The sequence below is a fragment of the Archocentrus centrarchus genome, chromosome 9, assembly GCF_007364275.1.
Source record: "Archocentrus centrarchus isolate MPI-CPG fArcCen1 chromosome 9, fArcCen1, whole genome shotgun sequence".
Taxonomy (NCBI): Eukaryota; Metazoa; Chordata; class Actinopteri; order Cichliformes; family Cichlidae; genus Archocentrus; species Archocentrus centrarchus.
In genome coordinates this window covers 7,254,706-7,269,090 of record NC_044354.1, presented here as the reverse complement: position 1 = coordinate 7,269,090, position 14,385 = coordinate 7,254,706, and the positions used below count along the sequence as shown (strand labels likewise).

The 14,385-nt window shown below is 39.4% G+C and overlaps 1 protein-coding gene across 1 annotated transcript in view; it reads right to left on the bottom strand.

Moving 5' to 3' along the window:
- msh3 (mutS homolog 3 (E. coli)) overlaps positions 1-14,385 on the bottom strand; it is a 54,126-nt gene that overhangs the window by 13,138 nt on the left and 26,603 nt on the right. The window contains exon 21 of the mRNA XM_030737425.1: positions 2,738-2,924. Within this exon, the coding sequence (XP_030593285.1) occupies positions 2,738-2,924 (187 nt within the window). The remainder of the gene's footprint in view (positions 1-2,737; positions 2,925-14,385) is intronic.

The window sequence follows — 14,385 nt, the reverse complement described above, 5'->3', positions numbered from 1 at the left end:
ACAATTACAGATACTGTGACTCCACATTTGACTTGCCAATTTCAGTTAATCATAACACAACCCCCCTCCAAAGTGCCACTCATCCGTCCTGCCAAAATGAAGATACGCAACATTGTGCAACACCCCAAGGGCTCCTGACTGCACCAGTTCACATAATCCCTGCAGAGCGTATACACTCACTCTCACACACACACACACACACACACACACACACACACACACACACACACACACACACACACACACACACACACACACACACACACACACACACACACACTCTCTCACACACAGTCTTTCATCCGAATGGTGATTTCAAGCATTCAGAGGTGAAACATCACATATCTCCTGCTCCATCTACCCTCTTTAGCGAACCTTTGCCCGTGAGCTATTCTTCTCCTGCCTTTGGCTAAAATTGGACCTTTCTACTTTCTGTCCACAACACATCACTGAATGCTTCCAAGAGGGAGCGGGGAACATTTCATTAAGAAATGGTGACAGCAGATTTGGACACAATTTCTTCCAAGCACAAAGAAGACACTGGACAGCGTATCATCAACTTTAATTATGTCAGTATTCTAGGACACATTGACAGCTGCTGCATTACAACAACATACTAGATCTCTTGAACAATTAAGCATCTCGTTATTGCCCTTGCTTTTTTTTTTTTTTAAATCTCCTTTTCCATTGTCCTTTTTTCTAACAAGATACCAACATTATAAATTTACTAATCAAAAAGTCCAGTTTCCAAAACACATTGGCATGCTGTGCAAAATGTGAATTAAAAAGATACTGTAATGACTTCTAATTATTTAGACCTGACATTTTCAGCCTTGTCTCTTGCTTACTGAGATTTCTCCAGATTATTTTCTTTTCCAGAACTGTTTGCACACATAGAATAGAATAGAATGCCTTTATTGTCATTATACATAATGTACAATGAGATTGGAGGCAACTGATTTACATGAATTGCAGCCCTGAATTTAGACATTACCCAATGGAAATGCACGTGAAACCGTAATGTCTGATGAAGTCAGACCTTCAGTGGTTTTTAACCTGCTAGCTCTCACACACAAAGTCTGCGTGCGTGATGCACATTAGAATAGCACAGGTAAATTCACAGCAAGCAGTTGGGTATAATGTGTCTGCCTCCTACTCGCTCTATCCACGCAGCACCCTCACCTAAACCAAACAGAATATTTCCAGCAGTTAGGTCTGACAGGTCTGACATAGGCTGTGGTACATGTGAGGAAGGGCATCTTCAGATACTGTCTCAACCTGCTCCTTCCAAAACTGTCTGGAGTTCATATGTGAAAACAGCTCAGGAAGCTATTTTTACACTCAGTTGTGTTACCAGTCAGGCAATAATTGTGTGCTCCACCAGGTGTTTTTATAGCAGTGAACAACTTGTTTCAGCTTTTTTGTTGGCCAGATGACAAAATTCAAAAATAAAAATATACAAGGGGTGAGCTGCACACACACAAAAAAAAAAAATTCACTGATTTAAATTTGGCCGATCTCCAGTTCAAGATCACCTTCTTGTGTCCCTCTGAACATTTTCAGTGTGAGTGCCATTTTTAGATCTCTCAGTGGATGTTTCATACTGTTCCTTTGTACTGTGCAATGACTGCTAGATCTCCTCTACTGTGTCAAACAAACCTCTTCTTGATATTCATTTTTGGGAAAAGGACAAATTTGCAGAAACACAAATCCAGTTGATGATGGCCAGTGGTGAGCAAAGATTGTGGTCCTCCATCCATCCATCCATCCATCCATCCATCCATCCATCCATCCATTCACTCCCGCTTATCCTGTTCAGGGTCGCGGGGGGGCTGGAGCCTATCCCAGCTGACATAGGGCGAGAGGCAGGGTACACCCTGTACAGGTCGCCAGCCTGTCGCAGGGTCAACACAGAGAGACAGACAACATCCACACTCACATTCATGCTCTCATTCACACCTATGGGCAATTTAGAGTTTCCAATTAACCTAACCCCAGTAAGTGCATGTCTTTGGACTGTGGATTGTGGTCCTGTGGCCTTAAAACTCCAGCATTCTCACTATGCGGTGAAAGCTGAAAAATGCTTTCCATAGTTCTCCAGGTCTTGCCTTCACGCTTGAAAACTGCAGATTCTCTGCCTGAGTTTGAGGTCTGTAGTGAAATTGCAGAGGGCACGGTGCAAGGCAGTGATCAAAAAATAAAAGCTCAAAGCTGTCCGAAAAGACGACCCTGAACAGAAATGTCCAAAATTAATTCAGATAAGGTTTTCAATTTTACAGACATGCTGCCACAAATGTTTGATCAGTGTATAAAAAAATAAATAAAATGTCCGTACCATTTTCAATTAAATGGGCTTTAAATGATTTACGAGTAACCGTTTTCTGTCGAGACTTACATTTTATACACCAAACTTTTTTGAAGAAAGGGCTGTAGTCTTAGTGCTTTCTGCTTGACTGTCTTAGTCTAAAACAAACACTCAAGAATGTCTGCAGCACCCTCAAGCACGAGCAATCAAATAATTGCATGCAAACAAAGACACACACACACACACGCACACCTCTTTACCAAAGGCAATTACCTTAATGATTAAGTAGGCTGGTGGCAAGAGCTCACAGTGTTTGTGAATTTATGAATAGGATTCATAGGCACATATTTAACAATATCCCTGTGGTTAACACCTCAGGTATCCTGCTCTTACAATTTTGATTCCCACAGAGTTTACATTGAACACACCTACCTCTTTGATGAAATATTCCAGAGTGGCATAGGCGATGGCAATTCCATCATGGGTGCTTGTACCTCGTCCCAATTCATCCAGGATGACCAGTGACTGTTTGGTCGCATGGGAAATTATGTCTGCGGCCTCTGTCAGTTCTTCCATAAATGTACTGCGCCCTTTGTAGATGTTGTCTGAAGCCCCCATCCTGATAATCAATCAGAAAAGGGGGGAAAAAAAAGAGAGAAAAGAGGTCAAATATAAACTAAAACACAATATTTTTGTGTTTTGAGCAATTTCCACTTACTTGATCATAGAGTCATATGTAGCAGACTACACAATGGATTACCGGTAAAGTGGTAAAGTGCCAGGGACTCACAGAGGTGGGAAGTAACGAAGTACAAATACTTCGTTACTGTACTTAAGTAGATTTTTCAGGTATCTGTACTTTACTTAAGTATCTATTTTTCTGACTACTTTTTACTTTTACTCCCTACATTTTTACACAAGTATCGGTACTTTCTACTTCTTACATTTTCAAACAGACTCGTTACTTTTTAACACGTCAGAGAGAAGTTTGCATTTCCGGTCAGTGCGCCGTCAAACATCAAGCGATCTGAGCCTAAACGGAGGAATAATAACACATAAGAGACAATCGTACTGGCGTATCCTCCATCACCGGGGCTGATCTCGTACAAAGGGATTAAATACGCAAACCCATATAATTAATGTCTCATTTATAGCGCTATAATCAGGGGTTACAGCGGGCCGGACCGAGTCCGTAAGTTGCGCTGCGGCACATAAACAGCTTAGCTAGCGCTACTGAAGAGGAGCGAGCATGAAGGGAGTAACGTGTGTCAGGTAAATGCAACGTTAATAAATGCTCAAGAAATATCAGCAAACACACAAAGTGTGTGCAGTTTGTCACACAGTGTGTCTGCTAGCTAAAAGAAGAGCTGCTGTATTTCAGGGAGAGCAAAGAGAGAGAAGTTCACTCAGAGATGGAGAAAGAGGACAGGAGAGGAAGAAGAGAGGTTAGAATTAAAGGTAAGGACTGGAAAACAAACTGAAGTATGCTGACTTTGTGTAATTCAAAGATTCTATGAAAATGCTGCAGTTTAGTGTTTAATAAATAGGTTAGTTTGTTGTACTGTATTTACAGTAAAGCTCTGTGTTGGACTGGAGTACAGTGTTTGTGTTCATGGTCAGAGTTACAGGTTACATCAGTGCAGCAGAGATGAGTCTGAATCAAAGCTGCTGATGCTGAGATCACTGAATCCAACATTTCTACAGCCTGTATGCTGTCAGTGTAGGGGATGGAGATCAGCAGATAGCTGTGAAATACTGGGTTACATCTTTGTGAATTCAGTTCATCCACACAGAGCAGTAAACCTCAGAGCAGCAGCAGCAGGTCAGCTGATCACAGCCTGCACACCAACATCATTTACTGCAGCTCACAATAGAAAGTTGTGATTCTTCTCCCCATGCAGAGCCACTACAGCTGATCTTAGGGTTCCTCCACCTTCTGAATCCCACTGTAACCCCTGAGTATCCTCATGTTGGTGTTTAGGTGGAGACACAGTCACCCTCTACTATGGAGGACACAGAGAATAGAGCTGTGCTTAAATTCCCTTTCGCAGTTTGTGTCCTACATAACAGTTTTAAGCTGAGTGCACTCATTAGGATTAAAATTTAGATTGGAATAACATTTGTATTCTCATGTAATATTATTTTATGTTATTACAATAATATATAATGAGGTTCGGTTAGTTTTACACAAAAATAGCAGGTAGAAACATCCTCCAAAGAAGTACTTTTACTTTCTTACTTTGAGTACATTTCAGAGCCTGTACTTTTTTACTTTTACTTAAGTAGAGAAGTTGAACCAGTACTTCGACTTTTACTAAAGTAGTTTTTAACATAAGTACTTGTACTTCTACTTAAGTACAGAATGTCAGTACTTTTGCCACCTCTGGGGACTCACTGCTAACCAACAGCAAATAAGCTAAACATTTACTTGTAGAAGTTTTGTGGTGATAACACTGCATGTCCCTTAATGCAGTCATTTTTTTATTTATTTTTTACATGTTTCCACAGAGTCATGTAAAAACTACTGTTACTTAGTGCTTCCATAGGGATTAAGAGGGCAATTAGCAGTCAGGTGCTGCTACTGTAAAGCACTTGATGAATTGATTGTCACCAAAGCAGAAGTTTTTGCAGTTTGCTGGTCTGAAGCATTCAGGTGCGTGTTAACACAATGCCACGGAGGAAAGACATCAACAATGATCACAGAGAAGCAACTGTTGGTGCCTATGAATCTGGGAACAGCATTTCCAAACAATCAGAAATCCCTCGTTCCACAGTGAGAAAGATTAGTCACAATTGGAAAACATTCAAAAAAGTTGCCCATGTTCCCAGGAGTGGATGTCCTGATAAATACACCCCAAGGACATAGGCTGTGCAGTGCTTAGAGAAATAAAAAAAAAAACACATCTACATCTCAGACTCTACAGGCCTCAGTTAACATGTTAAATGTTAAAGTTCATAACAGTGGAATTAGAAAGAGACTGAAAAAGTATGGCTTTTTTTGGAAGGGTTAACAAGAGAAAAAGTCTCTTTTCTCTAAAAAGAAAAAGGCAGCTTAGGTTTGGTAAATTGTATCTGAACAAACCACAAGACCTCTGGTAGATTCTTCACTAATGAGACTAATAGACCAAAGTGGAGATGTTTGGCCAGAATGCACTAACCAACCCCAGCACATCAGCCCAAACACAAAAAGGCCCATCTGTCTGACAGCTAAATCTCGGCCAAAACTGGGTCAGTTTTTCACAGGACTGCACAGAGTACTGTGACCCATCCACATGACTGGATCTGGATTAGTTTGTGATATTCAGAACAAAGTTGATGTCTGGCTTTTTTTTTTTTCATTTCATTTCACACACACATTTTTTTTTTTTTTACTTTTGGCTGTTCCCTTATTTCCCTTTGGGTCACCACAGAGGATGGATGCGTGCGTTTAATTTGGCACAGATTTATATGCCAGATCCTGACACAGTGCTCTCATTCATCCAGGCTTGGTACCAGCAGTGGAAGTACAGTAGTTATAATGTAAAATGACCAAGTATGCACTGCAAGGCTCCAAAATTAATCATTTTTAAAATGGGCTAAACCCTGCCACTATTTATTTTTGTAACTCTGCTAACAAATAAATGGTACATACATGTTTTTTCAGGAAAGTTATGTACTTAACTGCATGCAAAGGTCAAGGAAGGATAAACGTTAAAAACTAAAACACAGATCTGTTTAAAAAAAAGAGAAAAAAATGCTCAGTGAAGTTTCAATTTAAACTAAAATAAAATAAGCCACTAATGTAATCTACAATTGTGGACTGCAAACTGCTATTGTTCTTCCAGAAATCCCACAAACACCCACAAACAAACAAAGAATCTGCCATTTTTCTCACAGTGAACCTGCTCCTACGCAGTCGTCTTCCAGGAGAAACATTTCTGCACCGAAAAAAGAACGAGAGATGGAAATGATGGGTGTGAAGAATGCAGGAGAGCAGCAGAACGAGGTTCCTTTTCTTAAACTGAACAGAAGTTAAAGAAGTCAGCCTGCTGTAAGATGTCACTGAAGGATTTGAATGAATTCTTTCATCTCTTTTTAACCACCCATCATGGCCCACATATATATTACAACTAACTCTAAGGTTTGCCTCAACATTACATACATTTAAAAAAAGGCCATCATCAACTCTTAACATTGCTTAAAGCTCTGAGGACAAAGTTCTCTGTACAATATATATTTAAATGTATTTTGTTTTGTAATTACTAAAATAATTAAAAAGAGAGAAAAAATGTAAAGCAGCTGTGCAAAGTAACTGGACTGCCCATCAGAAGGAACTTCTGAGGGGGTTCAGTGTCTTGCCCTTAGACACTTGTGGAGGATGACTTGGGGATTCAAACCACAAGCCCTGCATTTAGTGGACAGCCTGTTCTGCCTATAAAAGATTAAACACTATAACAAGACACCTTTGAATATATGTGACTGTCACTTCCCCTCTTTTCTACAGAGGGGAAAAAGGTCACATCAATCAGGTGAAGAAGAGATTTATAAGTATGATCAGTTGTTTCAGCAAGCCTGAAAAAGTAAGAACATTTTGGATCACTATACTAAAATAATCTTGTTTTAAATGCTACACATTTCATTAACGTATTAGAAAAGACTGAAAAATACATGTAATTAATGTAATGACAGACACATTTTAAGTAAAATTATAGTTAATCAGTCAGCGACCAAAAATCAAAGACACAACAAGCCCACCTTGAGTCCGCATTAATAGAAATCTACTGATTGGAGATAGTATGACAACATGTTGAATTCTTCACAAGCATCAAAGCCAATTTGGGAGCTCTCGCTTTCACACAGACTGACAGACAGAGCATTGACTCATCTGATAGAAACTCGACTCCAGCTGGATCACAGATGCCACATCTCGCTGGCAGTCGGTGTTTCTCACCACTAAATCTGTCTCTTCCTGTTCTGCTTAGTGTCTATGAATGAACCTCCGACAAGAGCATCTAACACCTGTGTTGCCATGGTTACACCACATGCCCTATGGAAGAGAGCCGCGGCAGACATGCTGCTGCATTTTATTAGCCGGTTTATTAGAGCCCAAATGGTAAATGGAGTGTCCATTATTATCACAGTTAGTTCGACACTGGCGCATATGTTGCCCAGTGTGCAGCATTATGAATTGAAAAGATGTTTGAGGTCCTTCTGAAGTAAGCCACTGAAAAGTTTGCTCAGCAGCGCTCTCACTATATTATTTGCAATACCTTCATTGTTAGCTGCAGCACATGCAGCAGAGAAACATCACAGCTGAGAAGATGATGGTGCAGATTAGGCCGTCTCAAATACTATGTAAAATGTGGCCATAGTAATTTTCATTTGAAAGCCTCAATTTTAGCGTTTTGGCTATCAATATGTTGGGAGTTTTTTGGAGCTACACATGATCATATTTAGATGAGGGTGGACTGCTAATTTTTCTGTCAACACTACCAAGCTTGGTTAGCAAAGTGTATACATAGATTGTATGGGGCACAGACGCATACAGCCACTAATTAGTGTTCAGAAAAAAAAAACAAAAAAACAAGAAAATACTAGAATTTTAGGCGCACAGAAAGCCAAATTATTTGTCAGATAAATGCATTCAAAATTCTTCCAAAAGCACCAACACCTTGGGTCTCAGTCACATGGGCCTAGAGATCAGTTATCAACCACCGGCTGCAAGGGAAAAATGCATATTCCCCACCAGTTGCAAGTGGTTGCTAGTAGTCGCTGTGAAATTGATTCCTAAGGCCCTACTCAAACAGGCCTAGAGACCAATCAGTGATCCCCCAGCAACCGCCAGTCGCTAGGGAAAAGTGGTCGTTTCGGACCGCCTGGCAAGTCGCTGCTGGAGGTCCCTGCCGGTCACTAGCCTGAAACTGTTCAGAAAGAGGTTTACGGTGCTGCACCAAAAACCTCCTTGTGATCACTGGTCCCTAGCAGGTTGCTGCAGTTGTCCGTAATTTGCACGGAAGATGCCAATTTGTCTGCAAACCCTTCTTCTTCTTCGCTTTGCAGTTTCACTACTGCTTGACGAAGTTGGGGAAATTAAGAAGTTGCAAGAAAAGATAACCTTGAAGGGTTAAATCAGGTAAATTTTTTTATTTTTAAGGGCAGAGTACCAGAACATTTTGATCACACCTTGTCTATATTAAAACAAAAATTGGTGGACATATAATTATTTCCCCTATGACAGCTGGAATAGGCTCCAGCACCCCCCGACCCTGAACAGGATAAGCAGAAGAGAATGGATGGTTGGCCATTTCCCCTTAAAATTCAGTAGCAAATAGGCTCTAAAATTAGAAAATTACACCAAATTATAATACACAGTGCAGAGCAGTTTACACACTCTCTCTGTCCACTGATGAAAGGATGCACAGCAGAAACACATCAACACTCCACCAGCTGGGTGTCCTGCTGATCTGACTGAGTCCCCCTTTCAAGCAAAACATGCTGGCCCTGAAAATAGACTCCATTTATTTTTTACCTCACACCTTTCCAGAAAGGATGTTGAGCTACATTTAAGTGTTTTTCCTGACACCCGTAGACCTGTCTTTGATTCACTTTGCTGTTTTTAAAATCATGCCACATTTTAAATGATATAATGAAGCACTATCATATGTGTGGTTTTCTGAACAGAAAATAAAAAAATCCAGTACATTTTGTATGAGTATTGCAATCTTCTGTTACAAAACTTTTAGAAAAGTTTGATTTAAAAGAAAAAAGACTTTTTAAATTGACTGACAAGACATTGTTTGTTGAGGAAAAAAAGAACATACATTTTAACCACATTATACTGTTATGCTCTGTATATGTGTTTTATTTATAAATAACTATTTCAGAAAATTATTTTATTAGATTTTTTTATAACAAAGCTGAGGGGATGTGGTTGTTCTGTCTGTGGGGAGCATTTTGCTGGCATGTTGTTTTGTTCCCTTATAGTAGCGTTCCTCAAATGGGAGTATTAGTAAACCTAGCAGTAATCCTAGCAGTGTGAAGGGTAGTTTTTAAAAATCAAACAAACAAAAAACATTATTTTAAAAACACTGTCAAAGTGTAAAAAAAAAAAAAAAAAAGTTAAATAAAAAAAAAAGGATTTGTGGTTGAATTGTAGCAGCAATACCACTGAAACCACAGAGAAAGAAGTGACTCATATTTGTTTGTACCTTCCTTTTCTATGATAGATTAAAAAAAAAAGGAAGCAGCAGCAAAGAAACAGATTGCACCTATTAAATAGTTGGATCAATACAGCTGCTTCCCTTTCACTGAAAATGACAAACAGCTAAATTTTAAATGCAACTTATCAGAAGAACATCATTGTCTTTGTGTCACTGCACGATGATTGGCTGCTTCTTGAAAACAGAGGATATGAATAGCAGGAGGGTGAGGCTTCTCCCAGCCAGAACCCATGTGCCTGACATGATCATTTAATGACAACAGCACCTCCTGACATACTCTTTAACTTGAGAAACTCTTGGGTTACTGTTGCAGTATGCTTTACGTCATTATCCATTTGCACTGTGAAGCAATGTTTGATCACTTTTGCAGCATTTGGCTGAACCTGAGCAGTGAGCATAGCCCTGTACACACCTCAGAATTTAGCCACACATGCCCATGTCATAACATTGCGTCCACCATGTCTGACAGATGATGCAGTATATGACCTGTTTCTTTCTTTCTCTTTACTTTTTTCATCCGATCATTCAGATACAAGTTCATCTTGCTTTTTTCTTCAGAACTGTGCCAGATGTTTTCTGGCAAAGTCTAATCTGACCTTCTTGTTCTTGAGTGTTACCAGTGGTTTGCACCTTCCTGTAAACCTTCTGTATTTACAATTATGAAGGCATCCCTTCATTGTAAACTCTGACAATGATATGTCTGCCTCCTCGAGAGTGTTCTGGACTTCCTTAGATGTTGTGATGCTGTTTTTCTTAAGCATGAAAATAAGTCTGTCATCATGCACTTTAGTTATCTTCTGTGGTCTTTCAGGCCAGTGCCTGCCTTCTCTTTTATGAATGTACCAAATTTGACGGATCCTAAAGTTTTTGCATCTCTCTAATAAGTTTATTTTGATGTTTCAGCCTAATGATGGCCTCCCTCATTTGCATCAACATCAACTCATACTGAGGAATCCAGTGAAAAGCTACAAAATGTAAGTTTAACACTTAGAACTCAGAACTAACTCAAGATCTTTTATTTGCTTATTCTGTCATGGAATAATGTAGGACTAGGCCTCAGCTGGCCTTCAGAAGATGCACCCGCTTTGTGTAAAGCGGGTGCATCCCCAATGGGGATCACCATATGGACTAAAATATATATATGTTTTTATAAAGATTGAAAAAGATTACTATAATAAGCATGTTAACTCTTAATATGCTGTAAATTATTTCAAGTTATATTCAGGGTTTGTCTTACTATTTTGCATCATGAATTTCTGAAAAATGTAATCCTGTGTGATTTAAACCTTCCAGGTCTTATAGAACACAAAAGGCCTAACTGGCTCTGTATACCGCCTACAAGATGGCACAGGCTCTCTGACATTGCAGCACTATTAAAAACTCATAGGAACAAATGAGTCGATGCAGGATACAGCGTTTTTCCACAGGATCAACATGCGTACACCCACCTAGGTGTTGATGTTACACAGAGACCGGCTGGCAGCAAAACACTCAGTGCCTTTTGTGAGGCCTTGTGAGGATATCGTCCACATTTGTGGACCCAAAAAAGATGCAGAAAAGCTGCTCTTTCAGATGGGAGGGGAGAGTGAGAAAGACTTGTGTAAAACACGGTGTAATCACTGCTAGGAGTCCACGGTCAATTAAAGGTCCTTTCAAAATACAGTTTTACGTTCAGCTTCCTCTTGCTGTTTCCATAACAACCATGAAAGGACGGAAGAATGTGCTCTATAACCTTCAGGACTACAAACCAACAAGAGAACACACAGCTGCATACACACACATATATGCATCAAGGAAGCAAGTGCACACACACACGTGCACACACACACACACACACACACACACGTGCACACACACACACACGAACACACACACACGAACACACACACACACACACTCCAAGCTGCTAAAGTCACTCTACCAAAGTCTGCAAAAGAACAAAAACACACAGATTTATGCTAAAACTAATGGATGGCACGTTTGTAAAAGTGATCTAACACAGTGGAGTCGGCAGGAAAATTCAAGCATGACTCTTGTGAGGCAGCACACAGCTTCAAAACAGAGTCTCCAGATTATTTTCCTTATCCTCATTGATAATCAATCACCCCGATCAGTTCAGACAGGATATCCCATTAGACACCTACGCACCATCTCATTATACCAAACCCACAAAAGTCAGCTTACACCACTCAAGTAAAACTTTCAAGCACTCACTCCCTGCCCGTCTCTCTCTTTCACACTCATAAATGCATAATATCACTCACATACAAAAGATGAGGCAATTCCCACTGCTGCACCTATTATGCTCAACACAGCAGTGGGAATTGACCGAGCATTTATTATCAAGAGAGATTCTCCTCAGAATCTTAAGACTCTCTGACAGAGAGGCAGAGTAGTCCAATTAGAAACTGATAGGATGATAGAGGTTACAGAGGAGGTGAGGGGAGGATGGAGGATACAGTGTGGGTGCGCCTTTCCTGTGGACTTTAATTAGTTCTTAGTTGTATTGTTTGAATCAGGGAGAGTACATTAACCTCCAACCCTGATCAAAGGCCTCAGTAAACAGCAGAGGCACACACAGTCAAACACATGCACAGCTCTGTACTAATTTACTAACATAGACCTTCGCTGTCTGGTGTACATCTCACTACTCTAAAGCTGACACTAATTAACCTTTGTTTCAAAGTTTGTCCATAAACAAACATTGTCTGTAACCCAAGACTGAGGCTTTTCTTTTTAAACCCTAAAAATGTCTGTTGGGGATTTATATTGGACACATACATTTACAGTATTACAATGGTAAATGCTCATATTAAACATAGTATTAAGTAACAAAGTCAGCACATGTACAAGTGGAGCTCGACTGATATCTGGGCAGAACCAGTATATCAGCTGATATTAAGTACTTGCCAAAATATTGGTATCAGTATTTTTAAACAGCCGATAAATTTTAATTTAAAAATTAAAGAAGAGATGAGGAAAACCATGTCATGAGTGTTGATGTTGCGCTCTGCAACTTTCCTGTTAGCAGAGTCGGGCAGAGGGTAAATGAGTAATTCACAACTTGTTACAGTATGACAATAAAACTGCATATTCTCATATTATCTTAATAAGGATTCATAGATATTTACACATGACAAATGTTGGAGAAATCTATTTATGTTTCATGTATCTGAAATCATAGACATATTGGACTTTTAAAATGCATGTATCAGTATCGGTCTTAAAAATCGTATATGTGTAAGTACTGTGATTGAGCTAAACACTTGTTTTCAGAAACAAAATTGTTCCAAAGTCTCAAAGAGCTGTCATATCCAGAAGAGAAAAATGAAGAACACCACAAGAAATTTCTAGTCTCTCTCTTTAGCCTGCAACGCAACACCAAATATAAGAGATACCACCAAAAAGAAATTACTGCCAAGTCTAATACAAGGGAGAAATTGGTATCATTGAAAGTCATGCAAAGCATCACCTAAAGTAAGGACATGCTTGAGCAAGATGTTTTGGCTATGAGTAAATTTGACTGAGTGTATACAAAAATTCAATAGCGCTCAAAAATGACTGACCCAAACCAGGAAAAGCTGCTATGACCACTAAAATTAGAGGCTGGTGTGATATATATGATAACTATACACTGAAATGTCCACTTGACAGGAAAAAGCTCCCTATACTAATAACTCTCCATTTAAAGTCTTGAAATGCCACTGCATTGAAATTAAAAAGTTAGAATACTCAAGATGGTATTTTCTGCAGAAAAAGGGCAATAGTTAAATGGGTATCCTTTTTATTTTTAGTTCATGGAATGGCAAAATTTACCTAAACGTCTCTGTATGATAAACTTCCAAGTGTTACAATCGGTTCCTTATTTACGCCCACCTAATCTAAACCCAGAAAATGACGACTAAACTGGGGGCTTACAGATGTGATGACCAGCCAAAATCACCTTGTTTAGGCTAATGTGAAATCTAAAACCCCAGACTGTTTATCTCTAGGATATAATTAAGAGCACACATGCACAGACACATGCACTCGGTGTGCTGACAAGTCTTTGGCTCCCACTGGATTAATACTTGAGAACATGCTTAAACCCACAAAAAAGACAATTACACACATCTGCAAGCCATTAGGTCTAATCACATAGTGCAGCAGAGGCAAAATAATGGAGACTGTGCATTTGTTTCACTTAAATATGTAGTCAGGACTGGAAACTACATGCAGAGCTTACTACTACAACTATTACTACTACTCTCTTCAATATGGGAATAATCATCAGCACAAAAAGTCTTCAACAAAACCTTATTGTTGAGGGTTTCTACTATACATGGAGAGCAATAGACCCAGCATTTTCATACAACTCTTGTTCATTTTTCCCCCCTTACACACCATCTCCTGTGTGGTGAAGAACAAAATGGGATTAAAAGGGATAAGTGTGAGTGTCGAGCCCAAAAATAAACTCTACTATGTCACAGACAATGAAGGTGACACACAGTAACTGGCATATTTTTAGGGTAGAACAACATGTCAGTTCCTGTTGCCTGTTCTTCCAGTTTTTCTTTTTTTGTCAGGTTGTCTCCAAAGTGACACATACCCGTTACCTGTTTTGTTTAATTGTACTAACAAAGCATTCAGGAGTGAAACTGTGTTCAGTTAGTGCTTTTGGGATCATTGTCCTGGTCTTCCTGTCAACAGAAGCAAAGCAAGAACAACCCACTCAAAAAAAAACCCCTGCTCTCTAATTGTCTTGTTGTGCGATATTTGCATAACAGACTTGGTATTATATATGTATATTTAATAACCTATTTTATTAAAGTGTTCCTTAGCAGAAAAACAAATGTCTATGCACTGGTGTCACTGAGATGCTACTAAAAAAAAAAAAAAAAA